General features: G+C 42.3%; 5 protein-coding genes across 11 annotated transcripts in view; 2 read left to right on the top strand and 3 right to left on the bottom strand.

Annotated features, from left to right (window-relative positions):
• Positions 1-103: 103 nt before the first annotated feature.
• Positions 104-9,902, bottom strand: LOC148387759 (pyroglutamyl-peptidase 1-like). Of its 3 annotated transcripts, XR_015862505.1 has the most exons (9): positions 9,754-9,902; positions 9,475-9,527; positions 9,228-9,344; positions 8,891-9,123; positions 8,433-8,656; positions 7,146-7,240; positions 5,807-5,921; positions 4,785-4,947; positions 104-4,285 (listed from the first exon to the last, which is right to left on the bottom strand). XR_015862505.1 is itself a non-coding variant. In XM_088395864.1 (6 exons), the coding sequence occupies exons 1-5, from the start codon at positions 9,782-9,784 to the stop codon at positions 8,440-8,442; spliced, it is 651 nt and encodes a 216-aa protein (XP_088251990.1). In that variant the 5' UTR covers positions 9,785-9,902; the 3' UTR covers positions 7,079-7,240; positions 8,433-8,439. The 3 variants fall into 3 exon arrangements, 2 of the variants coding, with proteins under 2 accessions (XP_088251990.1, XP_088251989.1); XM_088395864.1 differs by lacking the exons at positions 104-4,285; positions 4,785-4,947; positions 5,807-5,921 and having other exon boundaries at positions 7,079-7,240; XM_088395863.1 differs by lacking the exons at positions 104-4,285; positions 4,785-4,947; positions 5,807-5,921; positions 7,146-7,240 and having other exon boundaries at positions 8,041-8,656.
• Positions 419-6,945, top strand: LOC148387760 (homer protein homolog 3-like). Of its 2 annotated transcripts, none has more exons than XM_088395857.1 (10): positions 419-787; positions 880-928; positions 2,269-2,425; positions 3,513-3,644; positions 3,741-3,845; positions 4,800-4,933; positions 5,036-5,192; positions 5,798-5,905; positions 5,975-6,156; positions 6,224-6,459. In XM_088395857.1, the coding sequence occupies exons 2-9, from the start codon at positions 906-908 to the stop codon at positions 6,143-6,145; spliced, it is 987 nt and encodes a 328-aa protein (XP_088251983.1). In that variant the 5' UTR covers positions 419-787; positions 880-905; the 3' UTR covers positions 6,146-6,156; positions 6,224-6,459. The 2 variants fall into 2 exon arrangements, with proteins under 2 accessions (XP_088251983.1, XP_088251982.1); XM_088395856.1 differs by having other exon boundaries at positions 424-787; positions 5,975-6,055; positions 6,224-6,945.
• Positions 9,903-12,404: 2,502 nt separating the features above from the next.
• On the top strand, positions 12,405-14,673 carry LOC148387758 (transcription factor JunD-like). The gene has a single exon (XM_088395858.1). It carries the CDS (start codon positions 12,682-12,684, stop codon positions 13,576-13,578), a length of 897 nt encoding a protein of 298 aa, XP_088251984.1. The 5' UTR covers positions 12,405-12,681; the 3' UTR covers positions 13,579-14,673.
• Positions 14,674-15,068: 395 nt separating this feature from the next.
• On the bottom strand, positions 15,069-20,159 carry LOC148387757 (ras-related protein Rab-3A-like). Its single transcript, XM_088395861.1, has 5 exons — positions 20,033-20,159; positions 18,883-19,107; positions 18,603-18,721; positions 17,968-18,092; positions 15,069-17,547 (listed from the first exon to the last, which is right to left on the bottom strand). Exons 2-5 carry the CDS (start codon positions 19,105-19,107, stop codon positions 17,357-17,359), a joined length of 660 nt encoding a protein of 219 aa, XP_088251987.1. The 5' UTR covers positions 20,033-20,159; the 3' UTR covers positions 15,069-17,356.
• Positions 20,160-20,376: 217 nt separating this feature from the next.
• Positions 20,377-26,422, bottom strand: part of pde4ca (phosphodiesterase 4C, cAMP-specific a) — a 38,028-nt gene continuing 31,982 nt past the window's right edge. For all 4 annotated transcript variants that reach the window (XM_088395842.1, XM_088395843.1, XM_088395844.1 and 1 more), the window contains 9 exons: positions 25,816-25,909; positions 25,564-25,733; positions 25,390-25,488; positions 25,010-25,174; positions 24,815-24,914; positions 24,592-24,746; positions 24,395-24,517; positions 23,889-24,071; positions 20,377-23,777 (listed from right to left, as the gene is read on the bottom strand). In XM_088395842.1, the coding sequence (XP_088251968.1) occupies positions 23,304-23,777; positions 23,889-24,071; positions 24,395-24,517; positions 24,592-24,746; positions 24,815-24,914; positions 25,010-25,174; positions 25,390-25,488; positions 25,564-25,733; positions 25,816-25,909 (1,563 nt within the window). In that variant the 3' untranslated portion in view covers positions 20,377-23,303. The remainder of the gene's footprint in view (positions 23,778-23,888; positions 24,072-24,394; positions 24,518-24,591; positions 24,747-24,814; positions 24,915-25,009; positions 25,175-25,389; positions 25,489-25,563; positions 25,734-25,815; positions 25,910-26,422) is intronic.

Genomic DNA, 26,422 nt, shown 5'->3' with positions numbered 1-26,422 from the left:
TTTGTGTATTTTTCTTATTTTTCTGAAGCGTGCCTCCCTGTCTCGTCACTGTTTTCTTGGTGGAAAAAATACCATATGTAGTTTTGTTTAAAAAAAAAAAGACCATGGATAGTAAGCAGTGTTGGGAAAGTTCACTTTCTCCACGAATTAGTTCAAAACCTAAGTTCACATGCTTGAAAATGAATTTGTTCAGAATGAAAAACATTGCTATTGGTCTTTTACTAAGTCTTTCCAGACAACAAATAAGAATATTAAACGGTGTTTCAATTTTGGTATTTCTATATCAAAATTAAATTTAAACGAGGCGTTTTTCTACTTTTAATAACGGCCTCAAACTGTAGTATCCAATGACCAAATGAGATACAGATCCTGTGTGGGTCCATTTTGATTTTTGTACTCTAATGGGGTCTCCCGACAATATGAATTCCGCTTTCTATCGTCGTCATAAAGCTGCAGTTCCTGCTGCTTGCCGTAGATGTCGCTCATCAGCGTGTGAAGCCCGACGAGTAAAGGGAGAGCAGTGAGAGGCTGTCAAGTTGAGCAGATCACCCAGCCAGCACTGAGGCTCAGGACGGAGCTTGTGGGGAAGCGAAAGAGATGAAGCTTCTTTTGTAAAAAATGTTCACCACTTGACACTGACGGCTTTGACACTGCAGAGGTGTCATATCACAGTGCCACAGCAGCGACCTCTTGAATTCTCGAAGGACAGCAGGAAGAAAGCACCTTTAGTCCTGGATAGAAAGTCGAGACTGAGAGACAGACTCATCAGTTACAATAACGACATGGGGTGAGTTTTGCATTCATTGATTTTGAATAAATACAAAATAAATACATTTAATGAGGCTACAAAACTTATTTTGCTCCCTAATCTCTCTCTAGAAAAGAAACGTCCAACACTTTGTAAGATGTTTCCTCATCATAGAGAAAGGTAAGATCTTGCTTTCCAGTAAACAGTGGTCAATTGATAACCATGAAAATATATGGACATGAATGCTAGAGGGACCAACACAATAGAAGATCAGGGAGTAATTTTTGCATATGTTAATCAGTCAGTGCTCCTAAAGCTGCAGCTTAAGAAAGCTGAGCTGTGAGGGTGACAGGAGAGAGCAGATTGCGATTCCAGTGCTGTCGCTCAAATGACCTCATTAATTCCTGAGGTGCAGCCTGGACCCCTCAACCTTCACTATGTGGCTTAGTTCTGCTTTGAGACCACCACTGTTGCACAATGCCATTTTTGCACACGCCAAAATTGCACATCCCTCAACTTAGTCGTTGTATATATTGTGTATAGTGTTTTTATATTTTGTGTTTTTACATTGAATCCGACTGCCCTTATTTATATATTTAAGATTCGGTATGATCCAATGATCCAATTTTTCTGAATGAACGCTTTGAATCTCTTGAATCTTTGAATCTTGTGAAATCCCCACATCTGGGGATTAGGGTTAGGCAAGTCCGGTCCTATAGGGATCCCCAGTCCTGTCCGTTTTTTGCGGATCTAGGACTGGACTTGCCCACCTCCGTACTAATGGGTCAAGAATTGTACAGCCAGTTAGCTCCAACAATGTTAATCATCAAACTCCTTGATTGAGTTTGCAGACTATCTGCATCTTAGCAATCAATGACACACAGTAAGCAATGAAAACAATCATTCAGGTATAACACAGGAGGTATGGCTTGTGGGCACCGTTCCTTATTCCAACCAACCCACCATTTAAAATATGAGGACGGATTAGCGTGGGATGAAAAGGAGAATTATAACATGTCTCATCTGATTGGAGAGAGTCAGCTGTTAAAAGCCCAACAGTCACATGAGTGCACTTTATGTGCAGGAGCGCCTGCAAGGAAGAAATATTGTGAGCTCCCCACAAAAAGAACTACACAATTGGATTTGTGTGTCACTAACGGGGTCAGATATAAATGTACTATTATGACTGGCCAGAAAAAAAACAACACTTCTACCGGGACTGGCACAGCGATTCACTGTGTAAAAAGAAGACGTGGCCTGATTTTTATCATGGTGGTCATACTTGCCCCTCTTTCCAGCAACATGGTCATGTTGATGATGAACAGAAATGGGGAGATTACACCAGAGCAGTATCTTCAAGTGCCACAACTGTAAAAATGTAGTTGCACAAGTGCACACACCCTTGATGTGGCAGTGTTCAGAATAAACAAATCACGATAAAACTCGTTAAAAAGGAGTCAGCACACGTCTGCCGCCATTTAAAATGTTTTGAGTCTTCATTTTTTGTTGTTTTCCTCTAGAGAGCAGCCGATCTTCAGCACGCGGGCTCACGTCTTCCAGATCGACCCGGCCACTAAGAGGAATTGGATCCCGGCAAGCAAGCATGCGGTCAGCGTGTCTTTCTTCTTTGACTCTAATCGCAATGTCTACCGCATCATCAGCGTGGGCGGCACCAAGGTGAAATAAATGATGGCCTAATGTTGATGATTCAAGGACGGTACATTTCAAATGGAACAATTCCACTTTGATTGGACATCTTTGAAATAAAAACAAATGTTCAGATTCATCCTTAATTGTTAAAAGTCCTTAGCCAAATAGTCATATTTGAACCTTTTCAAAAGTAAGAAATGGTCAATAAAGCAACAATACTGCAGAGCATTTCTGTGGCTGCTCTCTGGATTTAGATTACGGACGACACATCAAGTACTGAGGGGGTGGGGGGGCTTTATCTGATCTGCTTGCACCTCGAGTCTGACCCACATTCCTGCCTGCCAGAAAGCCGTCCGTCCGGTCCGTGCGTAGTGGCAGTTGTGCGGTCAACGGACCAATCTTGCCCAGGCACATGTTTTTGCCTTGAAGTGTAATCTTCACTGTCGCCTGCATCTAGCATATCAACCGTGTGTCATTGCATCCAACACGTTATGTCATCCATGGCAAAGGAGAAGACAGACGACAGTCAGACGTCAGCCCGTGTAATCTTTTTTTTTTTTTTTGGCAGGAAAATAAGGACACAAAGGCAAACAGCTTCTTTTAAAGCCCCCGCCCTGGTGCACAGTTCCAGGATTTTCATTCGGTGCCATTATTATAACACACGGAGATGACGTCACAAGCTTTATAAATAGTTTTGAGCTCATGTCTTTTCATGAATTGGTTTTATGCACTGAGACTGGTGAAGGTTTGTAAGCATATAACATCTTTTTTTTTTTTTTTTTTTTGCCGGGGGAGCTGGAACAGATTCATAGCATTCCATTGATTTGTTCAACAAGTAAATTTAGTTACAAGCTTGCTCATGCAATAAATTAAACTCTCCAGTCAAGGTATAAATCAATAGATCTTGGTGTGACATGATAAAAAATTAAGGGAGAAACAAAAAACGACCTGAATCTCTTTGAAGGAAACTTTATCCATCCAAATCAAATTGTTCCACTTTAAAACAAACCGTCCTTGAATTGTATCACACAGAGATATGCATCAAATCGGTTTAATTCAGAGAAAAAAAAAATAGTATTTCATTTGAATCCTCCTGTAATCTGTTTGTTGGTAGGCAATTATCAACTGCATTGTTACACCCAGCATGACATTTACAAAGACATCGCAGAAGTTTGGTCAGTGGGCTGACAGCAGGGCCAACACGGTCTACGGTTTGGGCTTTGCGACAGAGCAACAGCTGCAGCAGGTAACGAACGCACGAGTCCTTTTGAAATAACAGCGGTGACTAATTTCCCCATGTTGATTTCATTACCATACCAATATTTTGCTTCTGTTTGACAAGTTCGCAGAGAAGTTCAAAGAAGTGAAAGATGCAGCTCGTTTGGCTCGTGAAAAGTCCCAAGATAAAGAACTGGCAAATACAGCCCTCAACATCGCTGCACCGCAGGTGAGCGCAAAGTCGTTAAAGATGAAATATACCGTCGTTCATCATAAATGAATTCTATATGCAAAGTGCCATTTTGAAGGTCGCTATTTTGAATGGAGACAATTTTGTTTGCTGAGACTGTACAATCATGATTATTTGATCCTTTCTGTACAGCGATTTAGTAAGGCTGTGGCTGTTGTGGAAGCACAATAAAAATAAATCCAGTTGAGTTCATAAGATGTACCAAGAATAGTTGCACACACACGTGTGTGTGTGGCCAGTTATTAGATGGGACCGCTGTGACAGAATGGAAGGAGGAAGAAATGAAGCAAGAGGAAGTAAAGGGAAAAAAAGATGAAGTGGGTCACTTATCTCAGAGGGGAGCGACAGTGAAGAATGTTGGACGATGGTAAAATTATCCCAACAGCTTCCTCTTCGGCCCTCACGGCGTCACCTCAGACCTACCAGATCAATTAGGAATAATTAACAATCAGTCCCTTCGACTCATTTTCGTGTGACCCACACCAACACTGTGCTGTTTGTTATCCCGTCTTTTGGATTTTGCATTGCTAGCATTGCGCTAAACAAACTTTACTGAGGCAAATATACAACAAAATGTGAAATTCACTTTGTTTGCTTTTTTTTTTTTTATGTAGCTGTGATTATCTACTGAGCTGCTGCTCCATCTCTTTTGCTCACATTAAAAGCAAAGAATAAAAATAAAAACACCAGTGGATATATGTTAAGCACCAGCCCCAGTGCTAACATTACTGTTAAGAGTTGCATGGTTAGCTATTTTTCTGTTAATATGATTCTATTTGTTGTCTTTTTTTTCAACATTGTGATGGATTTCATCTGTAGTTCTCACAAGTAAGTAGTCTTACTTTTAACTCTCTATCTGGTCATTTGAAATAATTGGGAAAAAAAAGAAACATGGAGTTGTGCGGAGAGTGCATTTACCGATTTGTTCTTCAGGACCTCTCCGATGACCTCCAGTCCCCTCCAGTCATGTGCGTCAACGGGCCTGAGGACAAGCTGTATCGCAGTCAAAGCGCAGACATCACGCTGTCCTCTGAAAAGGAGCGCATCAAGAAGATGCTCTCTGAGGGGTAACCAAAGTCCTCTGCACACAAAAGACAGTAAACACAAAAAAAAACTGAATGTTTATAAGAAATGTTGGTTTTCATGAATAGTCATTTGTTTTGCGACAGGTCTATTTGCGAGTTGAACCTGGAGGCGGAGTTCTTCACGCTACAAGACAGTAACTCTAAATTAGTGGCGGCGTTGCACGAGGCTAATACTAACGTGGCGCAGTGGAAGAAGCAGCTGGTTGCTTATCAAGAGGAAACCGAAAGGCTCAGAGAACAAGTGAGCAGAGCAGCAAATTCACATCGTATCCTACAATTCATTTGCAGAGTCCCTGAGAGGCCTTCAAAAATCAATTACATAATCATGTTCCAATCCAAAGAGAGCAGACTCGTCAATAACATCTACACAGAGTTTGAGCTTTCTATTAAATCTCCTAAACGTTCATTTCCAGCACATATTAGTCAATTCAGGCTGCATTCAGATTTTTGCGAGGTTTTTTTTGCTCCTTCTCAGGATGACAGGGCCAATTGGCTGAAAGTAAAATGGCTCATGTCTCAGTGGTGGTGGTGTGAAAGGAGGAAGAGTTTGTAGGACAGCCATATCCTACTTTCATTGGCCCACTTAGGACAAAAAAAGACAGCGATCACCAGAGGGAGATGGCATCTGCTCATTTCTTTCTCTTGCTCGCTTCTGCAGCTTCTCTTAAGCGGTGGATTTTAGGAACCTGTTAACTCTTTTTCAGTCCTCTACTGCAAAATGCATGCTACATTGTTCAGATTCAGGAACTTGCTATCGGTTCCACAATTGAATGTGAGGACATGAAAATTGAAGATATCATGAATAGCAAAAGATTTTCTGTGTGTGTGTGTATTGTGTGCGTTGAGGTGGCTGACCTGGAGGCCCACGGGGGTCACGGCCCCAGTGACCTGTTGAAGGACGAGTTGACTCAGTCTCTAGAGGAACTGGAGGCTCTGTTGAAGGCCAAAGATGAGGTCTGCATACGTATACCTTCAAAATAATGGTTCCGTTTAAGTACATGCTTTGTTGATTTTTTTTGGCAGGAAATCCACATTTTGCAAAGCAAGAAAACAGACTATCATGAGATAGAGCGGGACAGAGATCAGGCTATACACAGATTACGGGTAAGGCTAAATTTAAGAATAGACGTTTATACGGTACTCCACAATCATACAGCTCGCATTGATATCATGACATGGTGGAGGTGTACCTAATGAAGTGACCGGTGAGTGTCTATCTTTTCCACACAGCAACAAAGCAGTCGTTTTAAAATGTTTGAATCTCCTCAACAGGAAGTGGAGATGCGCAATTCCGAGCTAGAGCGCCGCATCCAGAACACGGAGCAGAACTTGAGCATCTCTCTGGAGGACCGAGACCGCATTGACACTGAGCTTCAGAGGGCCATTGAAATTCTAGACATCAAGATCTTTGACCTCAATGACCTCCGGCAGAGCCTGGTTAAACTCATGGACAAATAAAACGTGAGAATGCGGAAGTAAATAAATAAAGTTCCACGTTGGACGATGGAGCCCGCCCACAGTTGCGTCTGGAGCACAAGAAGCATCTTGTCTGTCGGCATTTAACATGGTTTTACTTGTCTGCTAATGTAGCGCTTCATGTTGCTTAGCAGGGAAACAATGCAATAACTTCAAGGTAACTGCTTATGAGTGCAGCGTGCAAGATGTTTATTAAGGACAATCGGTGCTCGGTTTTTCATTGAGTATGACCATTGGAATTGAAATGGCATATTATGACTGATAAGAGGCCTTGTTTTACTGTACATAAACTGCCTTGTTAAAGATTCTGCAAACAAAACAAGAACCATTTAATACTACATTAACAGCCACGAAACATAATGCAGATGAGCAACTCGCTATGCACTACATAGCAGCAGTAAAACGACTGAGTGAATTAGGTCATATTCTTCAAGGTCGGGTAAGAGAAAAAGAAGTCCGCTATATCATTTAATATTGTATTTGGTGAGGCACAGATGAATAAAGACACCAAAGATCAATGTTTTTTCAACATTGCTGTTAAGGAATGATAGCAGCTTGCTCTTCTGTGCTGACTCACAATTAGAGAAATGAAGTACGCATTCATAGAAAGTATCAAATATAGACGTAAATGATGCAATCTGCAATGCCATATAGTGCAGCCATACTTTAAACTTTTTATTCCTAAAAACTTTGTGTTTATGAATAACGATAAACTTACAGTGCTTGTGATAATGCCACATCTGAATGGACCTCTGCTGTGATGCATTCAAGGACATTTGGTACACTTCAGGCCTTTCTCCATGTTACCTCCATCTGTGGACAAAATGACATTTGCCTGCTCAACAGTGGAAATACAATGTATTTTTCACAAGCTTATTTTTATCATGTACTTTCAAGCCTTACTGTGGAAACTTTTAAGGGTTGTTGCGGAAAGTAATGGTGGCTGTTTCACAGCTGTTGTGATGGGAAATAAAAGCAAAGAATACTAACAAACTTGTACCATACAGGCTATACCATTACTATGTCGCCTTTCTCATGTATTATTTTTTTACCACACTTCACACCTACCATTACTACTACTTAGTGAGTGGCCAATATAAATACCGCTGTCCATTATTGGAGAAAAAGGGCCACCAAACAAAATATAATTATAATTGCCTATAACAGTAGTTCACAAAACTTTGTATACAGGCTAAAGGGAGCTAGCATCAATGTTCCTGTTTTATGAACCTTAAACCTTATTTGAAAACAAATGATACAGCAACATATGTAGACAGATAATATTACAATACTCAAAGCTATGTATGCCTTATCCTCTGCTTACTAAGGAGGTAGTATTATACTGCCCTCTAGTGGCCACTGTGTGCGCAGCAGATTATACTCGGCATATAGAAATGCGGAAAAAGGTAAATATGTAAAATATCATCTGGGAATTTTACTGCCAATATTGAGGAATCAATCAAAAAATGTTAAAGGTGTAGATAAAATGTAAAACATTTTTTTCATCTGGTCGTGTTATTGCGGGGGAAAAAAAGTTTCATTTGTGTCCGGAATGAGAGCTAAAAAAGATGGAATTGTGTCATTCAAATGAGGAAAGAGGTAAATACTGCATGTAAAGTGTCTCCTTTTATTTGGGGAACTATTCATAAAAAAATTGGAATAATTACAAAATGGGACGTTTGGGAAGGCGTAAAATAGTTCTAAAAAATGTCCTGTATATGCTTAATAACTTGAAGGGGTTGGACAGTTTCAACAATACAATTCCGATTTTTTTATTTAGTTACCAAGCAGAAATCTAAATATTAACCATAACACAGAGTGAAAATGTTCAGTAGCTGTCTTGGTCACTTTGACAATTTCCACTGTTGGTACACATTATGCAAGACTATTATGTGGGGGCATACTGGCATTGGAGAAAAGCAACTCCAAGTACCAATTTCAAGTTCTTTTACAACCGATGTACATTTCATAAAGCATGGTTATGTATGTATGTGAGGAATGATACCAGCGAGTCAGAGGAGGTCATGCTGATGTTGATGTGCATGTTTGCCATGCTGCTCTTCAGTGTTGGCCACCTCCAGTAGTGTCAGCATCTCCCGCACGACAGCCTGAAGGCCTCGACCCAGCTGCTGGCTGCTGTAGGGTTTTCCCAGCGGAGGCACATGGATGAAAGCAGAGCGGCCGTGGCCGAGGACCAGAGACGAATAGTAGGTGTAGTCGCACAGGTATCTGTCAAAGCATTATTGAAAATAGTTACTGTCAAAGTTAGGGACGTTTTGAAGAGATTTACCATGCATTTAATTGCACAGCTTTACAAAACAAAACTGTATGGAGAAAGAATATATGCCCATGAATGTTGCATGAGTTGCTCCACAACAAGTTTGTGTTCAAACTAGAGAATGCAATTTTTGTGTAAATCGCAGTGTAGTGTAAATTGCAATGTGAGAGAATTTCATCACACACCTTCCAGCATCTTTGGACACTGACACAGTTACACCTACATCGGCGTCATTAACCCTTTTGCAGACTGTGTCCATGTCTACTAGAGAACTGATGCAATCGGGCCCATCTTCCATGCAACATTGGGAAGCTGGGCAGAAGCGGCTGTTGTCCAAGCGTTTATAGCCCTTGTTGTGGCCACACTGCTCCAGAGTCACTGTGGTTGCTAAACCTGACACACCAACATGGACCACTAACTGCATGTCGGACCCCCCCAAAAAACACAAAAGAGTTGATTTATGAAATCAGCAGCATTTTATAATACACACAGAGTTGCGTAATGCAGTGATTCCCAATGTACCTGTGGTCGGTGCTTTTCCCACAAAGATGGCAGTAGACTCTGCACTGCCTGATATTCTACAGGCACCTCACACACATAAAGATCTATCGCCTCACCGAGCCCCAAACACTCCAGTTCCTATCAGGGAGAAAAACAGTCCTCAAATAATTAATCCAACCACATTTTTGAATTAAGTGGCACAGCCCTTGCTAAACACAGTGTAAAGACACTTCAACGTGTTAATAGGAACTCGCAAGTAAGGCCCTACCTGTACTGCCACCCAGCTGGAGTTCACAGCATGTTCTCCAAAAGGCTCAAAACCTGAAGAGTAAAGAATAATTCCCATCTCTAATTTTATTGGCTGACCACGCTTTAAATAAAAAGGTAAAAGAAAATAACAATGCTCATCAATGTAAAGAGAAAATAATTTGGATTTAACCGATCGTTTAAATTGCCACTCGTACTAGTAACTAGCCTCGATAAAACTATCACAATAACAACAAATTACATTAACAGCCGAGTCGTTCATTCGGCGAAATTATCTCACCCGTTACTATAACTTTCTTCTTGTTGCCCATTCTTGTTATTGATTGTCGCTCATCTTGAGTGCATTAGGAAAAGAGTGCCCGCCCCAAGGGAGCTGTCAAGCGTCAACTAAACACCTGATCAAAACGGGCAGTGGCCAGGAAATGACGCACTTTAGGCAAAAGTACGTGGCTTTGCCTATACTGCCACCTACTGTACCGGAAGTGTACTACAACTAACAGAGGGCGAGAGCGAAAGGGAGAGATTGAGCGAGAGAAAGGGGGATGAGATGGAGCGAGAGATATGGAAAGAGAACGAGACACACACACACACACACATAAAAACATTTTAAAGCACTGAATGCACTTGGTTATACCCCTTCATTTACAGATGATTTGAAATCCCTCGTAGATTTTTATCTCATCCTTTGCACGTTTTCAGCAATAATCTTCAAACATGTACAATGTATTTATAAACTTATTTTTGCAATTAATTTACAGGATCTGTTAAAACTGTAGGTGTGTAGCCCACTTGAGAGGCCACTTCCCAACCAACTCTAAAGGGAGAAAAACCAAGCCATCTCTTTCTCAATGAAAAGTGTTTTGAGTGTGCGTGTGACCGCCCACCATTGGTTGTAGTGGCGCAACTCAGCTAAGAACATGTTCTAGTGTGACACAGGGCGTTGGTGACAACACGCATGGCTTGTTACACTCCCAAGGGAGTGTATAGAAGTCAAAGGCCACCTTAAAGGTAGTGGGAGGGGAGACTTTGTGGTACACAAAGTGACATTCACCACTGTACCATTTACAGGACAAATCTGCTCAGTTTGTTGTCATAATGGCAGAGCTAATCTCAGTTGTTTTTTTTACAGGAAAGGCAGTTTTTCCCCTCCCTCTCCACTTTCAGTACAATCCACACCCATTTGGTTGCGAAATGAGTCACTCTGGACACTGAGCCTGTGGAAGGGCATTATGGAGATAATATGCTTCATATAGCATGGAGGAGTGTTTTTTTTCTTCTTATGAATATACACGTTGAACACGGCTCTATTCAAATTGCGGCTTCTTTAATGTTATTAATGACAACACTGATTCATACTTATGAATGATAGGCCTCCCACTCATACGCAAAAACACCATCCCATCCCATCCCGCCTACACTAGCTGCAATGCAGAACCCATTCACCTTTCTCCGGCTCCTCTGCGTCACTCGCTATGTCAGTGTTGCCGTGGAAACTAATGATGCCCTTTCTGCTCACTGGTGGTGCCGATGCAGACAGTCTGCTGACGTCGTCGGCCGTGTATGGGCAGAATAACAAAATGCAAAACCGCAGGTTCCACCTCATGGTCCTTGTGCTAGTCTGTACAGTTCTCATTGAATTTATTCTGCTTTTATTTCGCACGTTTTTCTATGAATTTTACTCTACTTTCTTAATCCTGGGAAATTTTTGAAATGACATTCAGTAAAACATAAAGATTCATCTCTGCTGTCTCCTTTCCATATCTATATTTCACTCTGTTATGCAAATGTTACTTTTGATACTTAAATAGGCACAGATTCCGCTGTGTAGCATTCTTTGCTGGGGAAAAGCAAACATTAAATCTGCTTTATATTACGCTGTACCAAACGGTTCCATGTGGTTGTTCCAGCCTTCACCTCTCACACTGTCCCAGTGGGCGGAAAAGACGATTTCAAAATACCTTGTTGCTGTTCTTTAAGTGATTTTTCAGGTCTGTCTAATTTTCAGTATTTTTTACTTTTGATCCCTGTTCAATTCTAATCCTTATTTGGTCAAAATAGGCATGTTACTTTTTTCAAATGACAAAAATAGACAAACAGAGAGAGGTGAAGTTAATTGCAATGGAGCTTTTGATTGATTGTGATCTGGCAGAATTAATGGGCAGAACGTAAACCACGACAACAATGCAACGGATTCTGAGAATAGTTTCATCGTTCTCTGCTTCAAGAATGAATTGTGGCAATTTTATTGTGTCACGTGCCAGCCTCTAAAAAAATGTGCTTATTTAAGAGAATCGCTTGCTGTCGTCAAATCCGAGAAGGATTTGTGGCGAATGCCTTGGGTCTTGTGCAAACCTAAAAGCCACAACCTTCCGGCAATCAAAAATTATCCGTCTAATCTGCAAAAATACACAGTACAGCTAAAGTATTTTTTTCTGTTGTTCTTGTTAACCTTTTTTTTTATAGGTAGTTCACAACATTAGCAGTTATAGCATCTCGTGATTTTCCCCCCCTTCACTCTTCATTATGCAAGACAGAGAAATTCTTTTGTGAAAAGTAGCAATGTATCAGCATAAGCATTTACAGAAAAAAAAAGTCAGTTTGAGAGTTTAAAACGATACACATTCCACCGTGCAATACTGCGCAAATCGTTCACTCTAAATGTGCTTTAAATTAGGCCGTTTTCTAATGGTTGCTTGCGGTTCCTCCAGCCCTCGTCTCTCACACCTTCCCCGCCCATGCAGTCTCTCTCCCTCGCTCTGCTCTCTTTTGGCGTCCCTGAGCTTTTTTATGCTATGACATCAAACCACAATGCATTGCACTGTTTGGAGTTTACCTAGAGTCTCCATGGCAACAAAGGCCGGCCCGGCCCCTTATTCAAATGTAACCGGAAATGCACGTCATTTTGGGCCAATCTGCGAGCTCTGGGGTGACATAATGGAATTTTTAGGGCTAGAAAGCGAGCAGTGCATAGCAGACGTGCCACAAGGAAGAGACAACGACAACAGGAGCGCCCCCACGTCTGAAGCCCTTCAAGGAAAGAGGGTGGTGGTTTACGGGAAATATCCGCCGGTTCCCTCCATGTTTTGGACACTAGAATCCGCGAGTGCGCGCCCTCATGTGAGGGCGTAGAATCAAGGAGCCTCTACCCTGGCACCGCGCTCAACTCTCCGAGGGGAACCGCATCAACACTACCTCCTGCCACAGCACCATGATGAAGAAGGACATTAATCTCAACCTGGACACGCAGACCTCCGAGCTCAAGGCCAATCCGCTGCGCGACGCCGACGTGCTACTCAACTCGCCAGACCTGGGTCTTCTCAAACTGGCCTCCCCCGACCTGGAGCGTCTCATCATCCAGTCCAACGGGCTGGTGGGCGCCGCCAACCCGGCGTCCCAGTTCCTCTACCCCAAATCGGCCAGTGACGAGCAGGAGTTCGCAGAAGGCTTCGTCAAGGCTCTGGAGGATCTGCACAAGCAGAACCAGCTGAGCGAGGCCGGTTGCGTCTCGATGGATAGGCTGGAGCTCCTCGGAGCCGCCAACGCGGTGGGCTCGACGGGGATCCAGACGTCGGATCTGCCCGTCTACACCACGCTGAACGGCTATGCAGCCAGCCCGCTGGGCGGCACTACTATCAACTACTCCACTGACACCATCCCTTTCCCACCGCCTCCTTCCCACCTCAGCCCGCAGCAGCAGCAGCAGCAGCAGCAACAGCAACAGCAGCAGCAGGGGACCACCGCGGCGGCTCTGTCCCGGCTGCAGTCCGCCGGCGGGGCCGTGAAGGACGAACCGCAGACGGTCCCGGACATGCAGAGCCTCGGGGACAGCCCACCTCTCTCCCCGATTGACATGGACAACCAGGAGCGCATTAAGGCGGAGAGGAAAAAGCTGCGCAACCGGATAGCTGCGTCCAAGTGCCGCAAACGGAAACTGGAGAGGATCTCTCGGCTGGAAGACAAGGTGAAGAGCCTGAAGACGCAGAACAGCGAGCTGGCGTCCACGGCCAGCGTGCTACGGGAGCAGGTGGCCCAGCTCAAGGAGAAGGTGATGAACCACGTCAGCAGCGGATGCCAACTTTTACCAAACCAGGTCCAAGCTTACTAATTTCACCAATGCCAAATGACTTTGGAGGCATGTTTTGAAAATGCAGCGTGCAGGTGAACTGAAAAGTTCATTGACAAGAGGGTGGGAACCGCAAACCCGTTGCGGATTGTTGGTAAACAGCCATGTAGCAAAGTGCCATGCAGCACCGTGAGACGAGTGTACACTCAAGGGTGTCAAACTCATTTTTGTCGTTATTAGTTTTCCCTGACAAGGCCCTTATGGCCGTCAAACCATTCGTAGTAAAATGTATAATCACCTCATCGTGTTATTTATTACATATAAGCTAGAGATTGACGCTTTTTTTTTTTTTTTTTTTAAAAATTTTTTTGTTCAATTTACAGTGGTACTTTCACTTGATTTGTGAACATCACAGTTCATCTGTTTTCTGGGTTTGGTGAAGTCAAATTTATTTATGTAGCCCTTAATCATTCTGCCCTCTTCATTTGTTTTACCATTTGAAGTTGCTTTTATTTGATTCAAGCAGTAAATAAATCTATCACCTGGCTGCCCATAACACCGAACAAAACTTGTGAATTGAACTGCTCATAAGTGAAGGAGCCACTGTAATAATAATCATTTTAAAAAAGGTTAAAAAGACTACAATTTTATTTTTTTTTACCAAGATTTGATTTATTTGGCCACATAAAAAATTGTGGCAGGCTGTATTTGGTCCAAGGGCCTTGAGTTTGACACCTGTGGTGTACATGATAGTATGGATGGAAAATCAACAGCCAAATGTAAGGGTGTCAGTCACCAAGTGCTGTCATCCAATTGTACATATACTGCCTTACTTGTTTACAAGCACTTAGCTATGACAAATATCTATTTTTTATTTACCGAAGCATTTCTTTACTTTTTTTTTTTTTTCTCAAAAAGGCACACCGCATGTTTTGTAGCCGTCGTGTCTGTAAACCAGCGTATTCCATTGTGTTTGTCTTCATGGTGGCTGCTTAGAAGACTTTAGGCACCAAACTTGTTTGAATGTACGTTCATGTATTGGAATGGACTCTCATCTCTCTTACATTATATTCACTACATGACTACAGCAAAAGTGTTTTCGCCCATATTGTAAATTAAAAAGAATTGCTTTTCTTACCATTTGTGATCTTGTCTTGATTGTCCCTTGTGTGGACAATGACGGGCGGGGAACCTATGGCCTCCTGGCCATATTCTTTTCGGGAGTACAATTCATCAAGGATAGCCTGAAATTCTAAAAACAAAAAAATAGTTATAAAAAGCACAACGCTTGTAACAATAAAACACGTGTGCTCAGAATGTTCATGAATTCAATAAGGCCCTTTATAGAATAAAATGGGCCTGGTAGGAAAAAGATCTCCACCCTGTAAAAAAGGTTGGAAATTACGACACAATAGCATGATGACGCCCTCTGTTGGCCATTAGCTGAACAAGCAGTCCACGTCACAAGCACACATTGATGAAATTACTGTACAGTACTAACATTTGGGAGTAATTGTAGCATTCCAACAACATTCAGCTGCTAGCATTTATTTATTGATCTTTCATTTGCGCAAATCCGGCATCACAATATTACAGCACAATTCACACAACTAATACCAGACGGGCAGAAAACAGCTATTTACAAGTTGTTCTTGAGTCATATGCACGTTTACAGCCATGGCAAAAGAATCATTCGGAGAGGGAGGTGAATATGATTTCAGATTCAATGTATTCAGTTGACTGACTTTTGGAAAGGACTGCCACTGCAAAACAAACTCGTTTTATTTGGATTCTTTAGAGCTCGGCACGCTGCTTACACCCTCGTATTTTAGGGCACGTGTGAAACCCATCAGCAGACTCGTGTTGCTGATATTTGGGTGTCGGCGAGATAAAACAGGACCTCTTATTGCTCTGTGAGAACAGTCTGCTGTTACACTGGCATGTCTTTAAAAGTTACATAACTGATATGGAGAAGACAAATAGGCTGCCCACCAAACGACTGGAATGTTTTACTCTCCTTATGAGGTTGTAAACACCGACATGTTTCAAACGGAAGAAGCTAGGAGGGTGAGAAAGGAGATGCAGATTAGAACACAGTAAAAATAAATAGTTATAAATAATACAAAAGTAGAATAAAAGTGTCACCATAGTCTTATATACCTCAGCACATCAATGAACGCATGTATAGTAAACACACAAAGGGCATTCAAGTTTCAACAGTGAACATGCTGGGGAAAAAAAAAACCCATATCACTTCCCCAAATAAACATTTAGTGGAATCTGATGGTGCTGGAATGTTCATAGTGAAAGATGAAAATGATCAACGCACGAACAACTGACACGTGGGTCAGATGTCAAAACCAAGAACGATTCGGTCAACCAGCAACACCAACAACATGCACCTTAAAGCACGGTGTGCGACAGAAGCCATTAGAAATCTTTTGGATCTTACTTCCGTGTTTATATGCCCCTTGAAAAGCGCAGCGATGTTTACTTTCAAAAGATCGACATACTCATTTTATAAACTACTCACAAAAAGTTAGGGATATTGGGAGATTTCAACACCTTTCTGTGAATTTTCCTGTGGTAACCCGTCGATGACACAAAGCAAAAGTGGCCATAATAGCAGGCTGAAAGACGGGAAGAGTCACAGAAAGGATTTGAAAGGCCAATTTCCTTCGTTTGGTGTGAGGAGGATATCCTTTACCACGTAAGCATGGGCCGGTACAGAGGTCAAAGTATACCGTGGTTCGAAAAATCATTATTTCAGAACCAATAAAACTGTCCATCACCGATATTAATCATTTACTTATATATTTTTTCTGAGTTATACCACAGGCAAAGTGACTCGACACTTCCGTGTCCCACTGTCACGAGAAATAAGTATCTTTGCATTATACTTTAATTTCATTTCGTAAAAAAATGTTGTTTTTTTTTTCACGAAGCATGTACAATATATTTACCTAAATATTTCAAAACAATAAATTACAAGGCAGGACCTGCAATACTGTGATCCTGCAGTTTTATGTTATCTCACCATCATAATCTGTTATCGGCCCATGCCTGGTACCATGTTAAAACTCTGGAAAAATTCAATGACGCTAAACAGGTCAGCACGAAGGGGCTGCAGCACTGAAAACAAACTAACGCTGCTGTGCACGTCACATCACAAGTAGTGTTTTTTTCCCCCCTTGTTCAGTTAAAAAGCTTGCAACACAAATGTGAAATGACATTTGACTAGCCATGATTCAATGTTTCTTCCATTAAATACAAGTTTCCATCATAGAGTTTCATAATTCTAGAAACACTTGGACCAATGACTTGGTAATAAAACTATACTCAACAGGATAATGCCAACAAGTTGAACACTTTGCATTCATTTGTACTTGAGGTGAAAATGTAAATTTCGAGTCCGGACGTGACCAATTTAAACGACGGTGAGGACCGACCGACTCTTGTATTGTATGTGCGCACACTCGTGATCTACATGTATTGAGGGGGTCGGGGGGGGGGGGCATGGAAATGTTTGCATGTCGAAGGGCCCGTGACTCAAATAGCACTATTCTGTGAGAATGATATAGATTGGTAAAAAGCAAATCTTTGGGAATTGACTGTTTATGACAAGGATTGATAATCAGTCAGCTCTTGTGTATGTGTGCAGATGTGTGTATGTATGTGTGTGTGCGTCTCTCTCTCTCATTCTGTGCATGCTTACGTGACATCAACTGATATGAGAAATCAAAACATGTACCGTACCATATATGGGTTCCCCGACAGCGGATGTAGTGCATGAGTGTGTGTGTGTGTGTAAGAGAAGCATTTAGCAAGCACAGTCCTGATGGGACCTTTGCGGCTGCTCGGTGAGCTGTGGCCCCTGTTTGGCTCCGGTGACAGTGGGGTCGTTGTTGTCCAGAGTCTCGGACATCCTCTCGCAGATGATGTCCACCAGCCTCTCAAAGGTTTGCTTCACGTTGATGTTGTCTTTGGCGCTCGCTTCAAAGTGCTCGAAACCTGTCGGTCGAAAGAGGGCAGCAGAGAGACGTCAGTGATGCTCATCATCATCATCATCATCATCATCATCATCATGGCATCTTGTCAACCTTGCTTAAGATGTATTTGAACTGAAATGCTGCCACAAAAGGTAAATTTCTTCGTAAATTTATTCATAATATATTTAAGAAAAGAAAATCTTCACAGACACAATTTGACAACAAAAGATCTGCTTAAGGCAGTTCCATATTTATGAATTCAATAACTTTTTTGTGTGTGCTGACTGTAATGCTACAAGATGCTAAAATATGTCACCAATTCCCTGGCTAATAGGAAGAAGTCAAAATCAAATGTACCTTCAACCAGGACTTCATAGAGAATGAATGATTCAATTCGACCTTAATTCATTTGTGAAAAGTAAAAATAGCCGCAACCACTTACCAAGCTGTTCTGACAGTTGGCGGCCCCTCTCTGTGGCCACCACCCGTTCATCTTCCATATCAACCTTGTTCCCCACCAGGAGCACCTGAGCATTGTCCCACGAGTAGGTCTTGATCTGAGTGGACCTGTGGAAGCACAAACATTTACTAAACTGTGCATGCACTAAATCATTACAGATGCATTAAAGGCTCAGGATGGCTTCAGTTTTAGGCAAGTATACATTCAACAATTACCTTTTTTATATTACAGCATAAAATGGTGTCATCTTGGAGAGGAAAAAACCCCCACATTTTTGAAAATGAGTCTCAAAGTGTTTAAAAATAGCCGCAATATTGCACCTAACACTGAAATAAATGAGGGGTTGGTTTCAAAACGTCCTCAGTATGCAGCGTAAGTGACGTTTCATCAAGGCAAGCAGACAGGTTTTAAACAAATATTTAAACTTATTTGGCTGACTGTTAATATAAAAGCAGTCCAATCTATTCAAATCACTGGTTCCATGATTAGCTTTGTACAGTTTTTGCATAGCGCTTTACCGGTCTTGTCACGAGCAGCCTAGTATTAGATAAGCAAAGTAAACATTGGAAAGAGGTGCTTTGCGACAACAGTGAAAAATAACAAATGTGTCCCCTCACCAGTCTTGCACGGCATTAAAGGACTCCTCATTGGTGATGTCATACATGAGGATGAAGCCCATGGCACCTCTGTAATAGGCTGTGGTGATGGTCCTGTAGCGCTCCTGGCCGGCCGTGTCCTGCATCAACATACGTGATCAAACATCAAATATGGAGGCATGCAACTCCGACATTCGGAAAACTGAAACCTTAAGCTAAGATTTGCAGCTATTGAAATGTTTTTAATATAATATTTGGCACATTATACCATTGATTACTCCCCTAAAAAAAAGCCCCTCACCCAGATCTGCAGCTTTATCCTCTTGTCGTTCCTGTAGATGGTCTTGACCTTGAAGTCGATGCCCACCGTGCTGACAAAGGCTGGCGTGAACGAGTCATCTGCATAGCGGAAGAGGAAGGACGTCTTGCCTACGCTGCTGTTACCGATGATGAGGATTTTAAACATGTAGTCAAAGTTCTGGTCCGAGGACTCCTTTTGTCCATACGTGGCATTTGCAGACGCCATCTAGCCAGCGGGAAAACAGAACAAAACTGATCAGTGAGCCGGGAGGGAGTTGGCTTGGGAAAACAATCTCATTCAAATTAATCACTGATGCAAGTTAAGAGAAATTACTTTTGGGTTTTACAGGAAAAGCAGAAAGGCTGAGACTGGGTTAGCTTTTCAGCGAATAGTCACAGATGGGTTCCCACAATGAAGGAGGGGGCGGGGACACTGTCACTCCATCACACACTCCTGTTACACAGCTAAAGACATGCAGATGTACCGCACTGCACGACTATGCAACTTAAAAAAAACGATGTAAAGTGTGTGCCCTTGAATGCATCCCAACATTCGTACATCATGGCCAAATTGCAAGACGACAAAACGGAAGTAGCGGGGCTTAGTCAGGCTAAGCATCAGATAAACTGGCTGACTGGATACAAGCAAGCTCCTAGGGAGGCTGGGCTAGCCAAACATGGACAACCATATGGTTCACAAGACCCCCTTATCCCACTTAGACACAGCCCCAAATAATGGGGGTTGGAAAAAATACAAACCTCTAGAAAACTGACCTAACACATTTCGAATACTTGTTAGAGACTTTTTACATCGGAGTTTAAAATGTTAGCAGGCTAGTAAAACGTCGCCGTGTCCAATTACCATGGATGTGTCTTTTCTAACGGCACACACAACGCAAAAAAATGTGAACGAGACTATTTATATATAATACTTTGCTATATTAGTAATATATAATGTACGTGACACAGCTTCATTGCTGCTAGTTATCAGTGACAGGAGGCACTAGCAAAGCATCCTTAGCTATGTCAAATGAAGGTTACTGTCCCTTATTTACGGCTACGAAAATCGTCTAAACAGACACACCGGCATTCGACAAACTATCAGTACTACTTTTAATACAAACGGGGTAACATATAGTTACGTGATTTACCTCGAAATGCTTGTTTTATTATCGGCTTCGCTGCAGTAGTTAGTTAGCCCCGGAGCCTGCCCAGCTTTGCACCTGCAGTAGTGCGTGCGCGTCTTGATTGACAGGCCGGGCCCAAGTAGGTGTGGCCAAACACATATAAGAATGACTGACAAGGGCGTGCACCAATCAGAAATCAGGAATTAAAAAGTTGAGCATGGCTAAGCAAAACAGCAGATGGAAAGTAAACTTTATTAGCAGGCTAAATTATTTTCCCTATTTATAGTACTAAATTCCCTATTGTTCATATTAGTACTGTGAATTTTGATTCATTGCATTAGATAAAGGAACAAGCAGTGAATACATACTGAATGAAATGTTTTTCTTTTATTGACAAGGCATACAGTTCTAGTTGGAGGGAGGGCACAAAAACCCGCAGTTAAACAACAGAGAGATTGTCAAAGCAGTGGTAATCATTCCTAATCCATAAATCATCAAGCAGAAGAGATTCTCATCTAAAATGACCATTTTGAACCATAATCTTCACTGTGGATGAAGAATTTCGGTCCTTTGTGACTGTTAGAGTGCACTGACAACAGAGGAAGACAATAGAAAGGAAAGGTTTCAGAAAACTTGACTATTTTCATACCAACAAAACATGAAAATAAGTAATGATGCATGTTTATGTTATTTGCAGACACAAAATAATGGAGGAGATAAAACAGAGTAACATTTGAAACCGGTCCCGTAAGTCACATCGTACTACAAATGAGAAGTCAACCTTGGACTAACAAAGTCTTATTTTTCCATTGTGTCTCATACCCAATATTGAAATAATAAATAAACTGTACATGGAGCAATGTGAGAAAAATGTACAAGATAAAACACACTGACCCCTTGTGCATGTTGTGCTGGTTACAAAGCTGTTCGATAGACCTTAGTTTTCAAGGCATCCTGTAGTGTTGGTCTTTGCGGTGCTGTTAGGGGTGACACAGAAAGCATTGCACATGTTTTCCTCCGGCATGTCGGTATTACGGCCAGAAAAAATGAAAAGAAAATCCCAGATGAGGAAAAAAAAAAAGGCTTATGAAACAAGAGAAAAGAACCATGACACATTGGATGGGAGTGATTTGTGCTGAAACAATTCTATAGTGGTCTTTGTACTGTTCATAGCTTGTTGTCAAAAATGTGCATCAAATACAGAAAGAAAAAAAAAAAAGAAAGTCTTCCGTCCCAAAGTCCAATCTTTGACAGCTGTAGTGGTGTAGCCCGGGAATTCCACTCAACTATCAGCAACCCACCAAATAGTCACATTATACACATCATGGAGGTACACAATTGTAAATTGTACTATACAAAGTGCTTTGGTTTTTATTGGCAAATACGTCTTTTTTTTTTTTTTTTCTCCTTTAAAAAGTCCACCCGGTCATTCACTCTCACATAGAAAAATACATCACCGCTTTAAGACAACATCAGTTACAGTTTGAAAAGAAATTGGAGGAGACACACGGGTCAGATTGGCACACGAGGTGCTACAATCAACCAACTTCATCAGTTTGGCGCTGGTGGAAAGTAGCCTGTGGCAAAATGGAAACTACAGTACGAGTTGTGTCACGCTTGCCTGGCACTTGTTTTGTCATTGACTTACGTGATGAAGAGCAAAATATTGATTAACAGTAGGGGGGGGGAGCCTCACTTGTTTGGATTTTACAGTTACAAAGATGCATCGTGCTTACTTTAATAAACACAATTTAGATGCACCGTTGCAATAACAGTGGCTGACGGAATGTCGCCTTTTACTATGTGCAGGTAGCATTTCAGTCAAAAGCCTCCATGTGCTTGTGGTTTGAATCGAAGCCCTTTCAAATCACAATGAGGGCTACTAGTTAGGAATTAAAAAAAGAAAAAAATCCAAAGTGCTCAACTTGAAGGCTAATTAAACGGGTGGCGTCCTATCAATGATGCAGACAAGTGACTTCAAATAAAAACAAAAGACAGTTTAAATAGTAACAAAGCAGAAACTTGTCTGATATTTTTGGAGGGGAGGGGGCAACAGTGGAAAGTATTTTGAATGAACTTCCCATGCAGGCCATGCAAATACCAGAGACTACTTTTCAACACTAGAGGGCGTCATGTACACAGAGCATATTTGCTGTTATTAGACACACTTGATTTCTGACATTACGGCTTACAAGGATACCTGTGAATGTTCTGGCTAACATTTACAACCTAAAGTTTGTTGTGCCCATTTCTCTTTGCTGCACTGCTTCTAGGGTGTGTACGATGTATTTATTTAATTTTTGTCTGATCAGATTTTCACCTCTTTGCGTTGCTATAACAGTCTAATCTGCCCAGCGCCTTTGGAATCAAGTGCTGGCCTACGTCACTTAAATTATATTAGCAATACAATTGTTTTTTTTAAACCAATCAATAACCAATCTAAACTGCTTCAGATGATGTACGTGACAGTTATTGTGGTTTTGCACTATATAAAAGATGGCTGCAATTGTGATGTGATGGTGGTGGTATTAAAAGGTGGTTTAGGTCACGGAAGGCCCAGGTACCAAATGCATAACCTGCTAAAAAAGGCTACACAAATAGAGGTAAGAAGCTGTAGGCAGCGGGCAACGTTAAAACTAAAATCACTAAAATCTCGATAACATTTCAGGCTCCGACAGGCTTGCACGGATTTGACAGTGACCTCAATTAAAAGACAACATTAGAAAGCAAGGATTTCAAAGGCAGGTCAAACAACAGTTAAATTGCTAGTTTGGCAAAATGTCTCGCAAGCTAGACTTGACTGTCGTTGTCACAACCAAAAGAAACACGTTTAAATGAGAGGCAAAACCTCTTCAAGTATCCTCAGCCAAGTTTAAGTTGAATCACTAATCACGTTTTTCATGCCATTCAGCACTTTCTCTCCATCTTTACATATCAACTTGAAAAAGAGGAAGACAATTTGCGAGTGGTGGAACCGAAGCTGGCTACTATTTCTTATCACATAGTCTCTGCAGAATATCCACAGTGTGTCTGACTGTCGCAACAGAAACCCGGATTCATGTCCATGACTGGACTTAGTTTCACTTCAGTCATTAGTGCAAGGGCCTGCTTCAACTTGCAGGCCTCCTTCACAGCTGCACCCAAGTGCTCCTCATCCCGAGGCTCGCCGTCACCATGCCCACGGAAACCAAGGGGAAGCTTGTGTGGACTCGGGGAAGCGGCGTGATGAGGCACTGAAATCAAGATGAAAAATACCCCCACCCCCCTTTCAAAAAAAATAAAGTTGGGATGGGCGCTATGTATCGAGTCGGATGTCTGATCCCGTGTCTGTCCCACTTTCTGCTCCCATGTCTTTATCGGACTGTGCAGACAACGTCCTTGTTGCATCAGCAGTGATGGTTTTAGGGGGTAGGTGAGCAGATATGGCATCTAATCCTCTGCCAGAATCAGTTCTGGATGCTTCATTGCCTCTATTACCTTCCTCTTCATCAGGCAGGCTCCCCGTATCAGATTCTCCTTCCTCCTCCTCCAAGGTCAGCTCGAACTGGAACTTGTCGGTGGACGCCATGCCCACACGTAACCCCGAAGCTTCTCCAGTGATGCCCCTTTCTTCTGGGCCTTCGGGATTGGGTGAAGGACTTCGGGGGATCATGCTCTGGTACCACTCTCTGTTATCCTCCAAGGTGTCTAGGATCTCTTGTGCATCGGGGTGAACGAGGTCGGCCCACGTTTCCCAAAGAGGATGGACGATGTAATCGATGAAGCCCACCTGAAATGAAAACGCTACATGAAAGGGATTCCTCGCCATTGGATGGCTGGCAAGTCAGGTGAATGGGTCTACTGCAGCCGTGTCACTATTGACGATGCGGACACACTTTACCTGCGTCTTCTCAATGGAGGCGTTGTGTTTGTCACACATGGGGCTGATCTCCATGCCCTTGTCTCGCTCCCTGTCCCCTTGGGTGAAAAACTCCACCATGATCCGATCAGTCCACTGCCGGTATAACTCGAGTGGCTTGGTGGGGTTGCTCAGGTCTGCACAGTGCACCATGTTCTGAAGAACCTGCAGTGATTTTATTGGCATTATTAAGGTGTTGAATATAAGCAGGGGTTAGCAAATATTTTGAGTCCAAGGGGAGAGAAATGGATCTTCAGACAATCCTTAAAGCAATCAAACTTTAGGATTGGGATTGAATTTCATACCAAGAAAATAAACACGCTCATTTCAAGAAACAGGATGAATTCAGACTTTGTATTAGAATAATAAAAACAAAATCTTTGTCAAGAACAAGCTTCTTAATAATAATAATACTTAGTATTATTAACAAGTATTTTGCCCAGGAAAAAAAAAAATCTTATAAGATAAAAATCACAAAAAGTTCTCACCTGTATGCGGTCTGAGTAATTGTCCAGAAGGAGAACACCTAAACTTGTAACTTTCTTGGTCTCCACCATGGTTTTTAGGTCTGCCAGCAGGTTCATGTGTTTGGACATATCAGTGGCTAGCACCTGTGATCACAACAATCGCATCAGGAATTCTCGCGAGAAGACAATTTAGATGCCACTGGGTGAAGGTAACTCACCATGTCAATGACTAATTTGCGTAGTGAGTGTCTCTGTTTCGTGCTGAGGTTTTGAAAGATGTCACAGTTGTCCTCTTGCAGAAGCTTAAAGCCGACAGCCAGGTGGTGATTCTCTAACACCGATGAGTCGTTGTACATCAAGGCGAGCTCCGAATCTGAGAGGGATAGAGTTTCATGAATTTAAAGTGGTGCTTCATACACAAATGTACAGTGGCAAACTCACTTGTGTTGATGAGAAACTGATTGGAAACACCAGGATGGTCCACATCATGGATGGCGCTGGCAAAGAGAGCGGCGAGGATCTCCAGATCGGTAAACACAGCCTTCACCAACACACACAGAGAATATAATTGATTGAAAACCATCAATAGTGACGTTTCTCCATAATACATTTTGGGGCTTGGCAATGCTCATCTACCTCGAGCGCAGGTGTGGAAAGTAGCACGTGGGTGGATTGGACGACATCTGCGGCGTGGATGTTGTTGTGATACGCTACGTCTGCGTGGTAGTGATCCTCCAAAGTCATCATGAAGGTGATGAAAGTGTCTACTGGAATCTTGAAAGACTTGAGCAAGTCGCGTTCCTGAGACAAAAGGGCCAAGTTGAATTTCTTGAGAACTGAATTAATATGTAAAAAATAAATATACAGCCATAAAAAAAAAATCATGTTTGACCAGACATTAAAGTGAAAAAGAAATTGATAAAAACATGGCAGTTTGACCACCAGATCAAAATTAAGATGAAAATGGTGTTGCGATTTTAATTGGATTCATTATTCAGATGTTTGCCACACGTTACCTGGAAAATGGTATACATGGTGACCGTGAGTGGACGATTCCCAGAATGCTCGGAGACCTTAAAGATGTCAATTCCCCATCTATTGACATCCTCTAATTCCTGCACACAAGCATACACAATTGTCAAAACAATGCATAGAAACTTCTCAAAGCATCCCTAAAGCTGTCCTTGTACCTTGGCCAGAAGTCCTTCCTGGGCGGCGTTGACCCCAAAGCGAGGGATGGTGGAGGGTGCCAGACTGGGGCTGTGAGTGGGCTTCTTCACGCCACTGATCTGGGACATGGGTCGCTTCTTCTTCTCCTCCTTGGTGGGCGGAGCCATGATGTCCATGTCATGTTGCTTCTCTGTCAGATGGCCACAGGCAAAATAAAGGGATCATGATGAATAAGCAAACATGCAATGCAATGAAAATGCCAAGTAAATTACCTAGGAAGGTACTTGAGATGAACTCAGAGACCTGGTTCCCTGAGCGGCTGGTCTCTGACAGCTGGGTGAGTTCTCGGTTCAACATCCTCTTGAACTGGACACAGCAAAGCAGACCGTCAGCTTGTTTCGAAGACGGCAAACAGTAACGCGTTGTCTTCCAATTTAAGCCATTGCCACAAAACAAAAAATCCCCTAAAAATCCGTACTGAAACAACGAGCTTGTTTTCATTCAATCACATGTGGAATCAAAAGTATCCCTCACATTCCTCAACTTCAGTAGTTCTTTATTCACAAAGCCAGCAACATGTGAGCCTCAATCAGCCCCCCCTCCCTTACCATCCTCAAAGCATCTTCATCAGTTAAGCTCTCTTACCTGAATGAACATCCACGACTCCGAGATGAAAGGATCCACTTCTGGCATTTCAGCGCAAAATCAAGCATGGAAGCAAGAATTAAAACGTGAGCGATCCTAGTTTTGTGGTCATCGTCTGCCACTGCCCTGTCCTTCTTCACTGCTTCTCTGAGCAGAAGCTACTGCAAGCGGGAAATCCACCGGTTGGTAAACCCTGGGAATGCCTTGATCAATACAAGCGGAGGTCCAAGAGAT

Source organism: Syngnathus floridae, chromosome 14, assembly GCF_059516105.1.
Source record: "Syngnathus floridae isolate MCC-2025c chromosome 14, RoL_Sflo_1.0, whole genome shotgun sequence".
NCBI classification, from domain to species: Eukaryota; Metazoa; Chordata; class Actinopteri; order Syngnathiformes; family Syngnathidae; genus Syngnathus; species Syngnathus floridae.
Note: the sequence above shows the minus strand (reverse complement) of the source record. Positions and strands in the feature narration are given on the sequence as shown.

Bases quoted from the DNA above. Each gene is read 5' to 3' on its own strand.
- LOC148387760 (XM_088395856.1), top strand. From the start codon at position 906: ATGTTTCCTCATCATAGAGAAAG. The intron at 3,645-3,740 runs GTAACGAACGCA...CTGTTTGACAAG, and splicing joins CAGAGCAACAGCTGCAGCAG to TTCGCAGAGAAGTTCAAAGA. The intron at 5,906-5,974 runs GTCTGCATACGT...TTTTTTTGGCAG, and splicing joins TGTTGAAGGCCAAAGATGAG to GAAATCCACATTTTGCAAAG.
- LOC148387759 (XM_088395864.1), bottom strand. From the start codon at position 9,784: ATGGGCAACAAGAAGAAAGTTATAGTAACGG. The intron at 9,345-9,474 runs GTAGGGCCTTAC...TCTCCCTGATAG, and splicing joins CCAGCTGGGTGGCAGTACAG to GAACTGGAGTGTTTGGGGCT. The intron at 9,124-9,227 runs GTACATTGGGAA...TCCGACATGCAG, and splicing joins GGGAAAAGCACCGACCACAG to TTAGTGGTCCATGTTGGTGT.
- LOC148387758 (XM_088395858.1), top strand. From the start codon at position 12,682: ATGATGAAGAAGGACATTAATCTCAACCTGGACACGCAGACCTCCGAG.
- LOC148387757 (XM_088395861.1), bottom strand. From the start codon at position 19,107: ATGGCGTCTGCAAATGCCACGTATGGACAAAAGGAGTCCTCGGACCAG. The intron at 18,093-18,602 runs GTGAGGGGACAC...GTGCTTCCACAG, and splicing joins TTTAATGCCGTGCAAGACTG to GTCCACTCAGATCAAGACCT. The intron at 17,548-17,967 runs GTAAGTGGTTGC...TTCGACCGACAG, and splicing joins CCAACTGTCAGAACAGCTTG to GTTTCGAGCACTTTGAAGCG.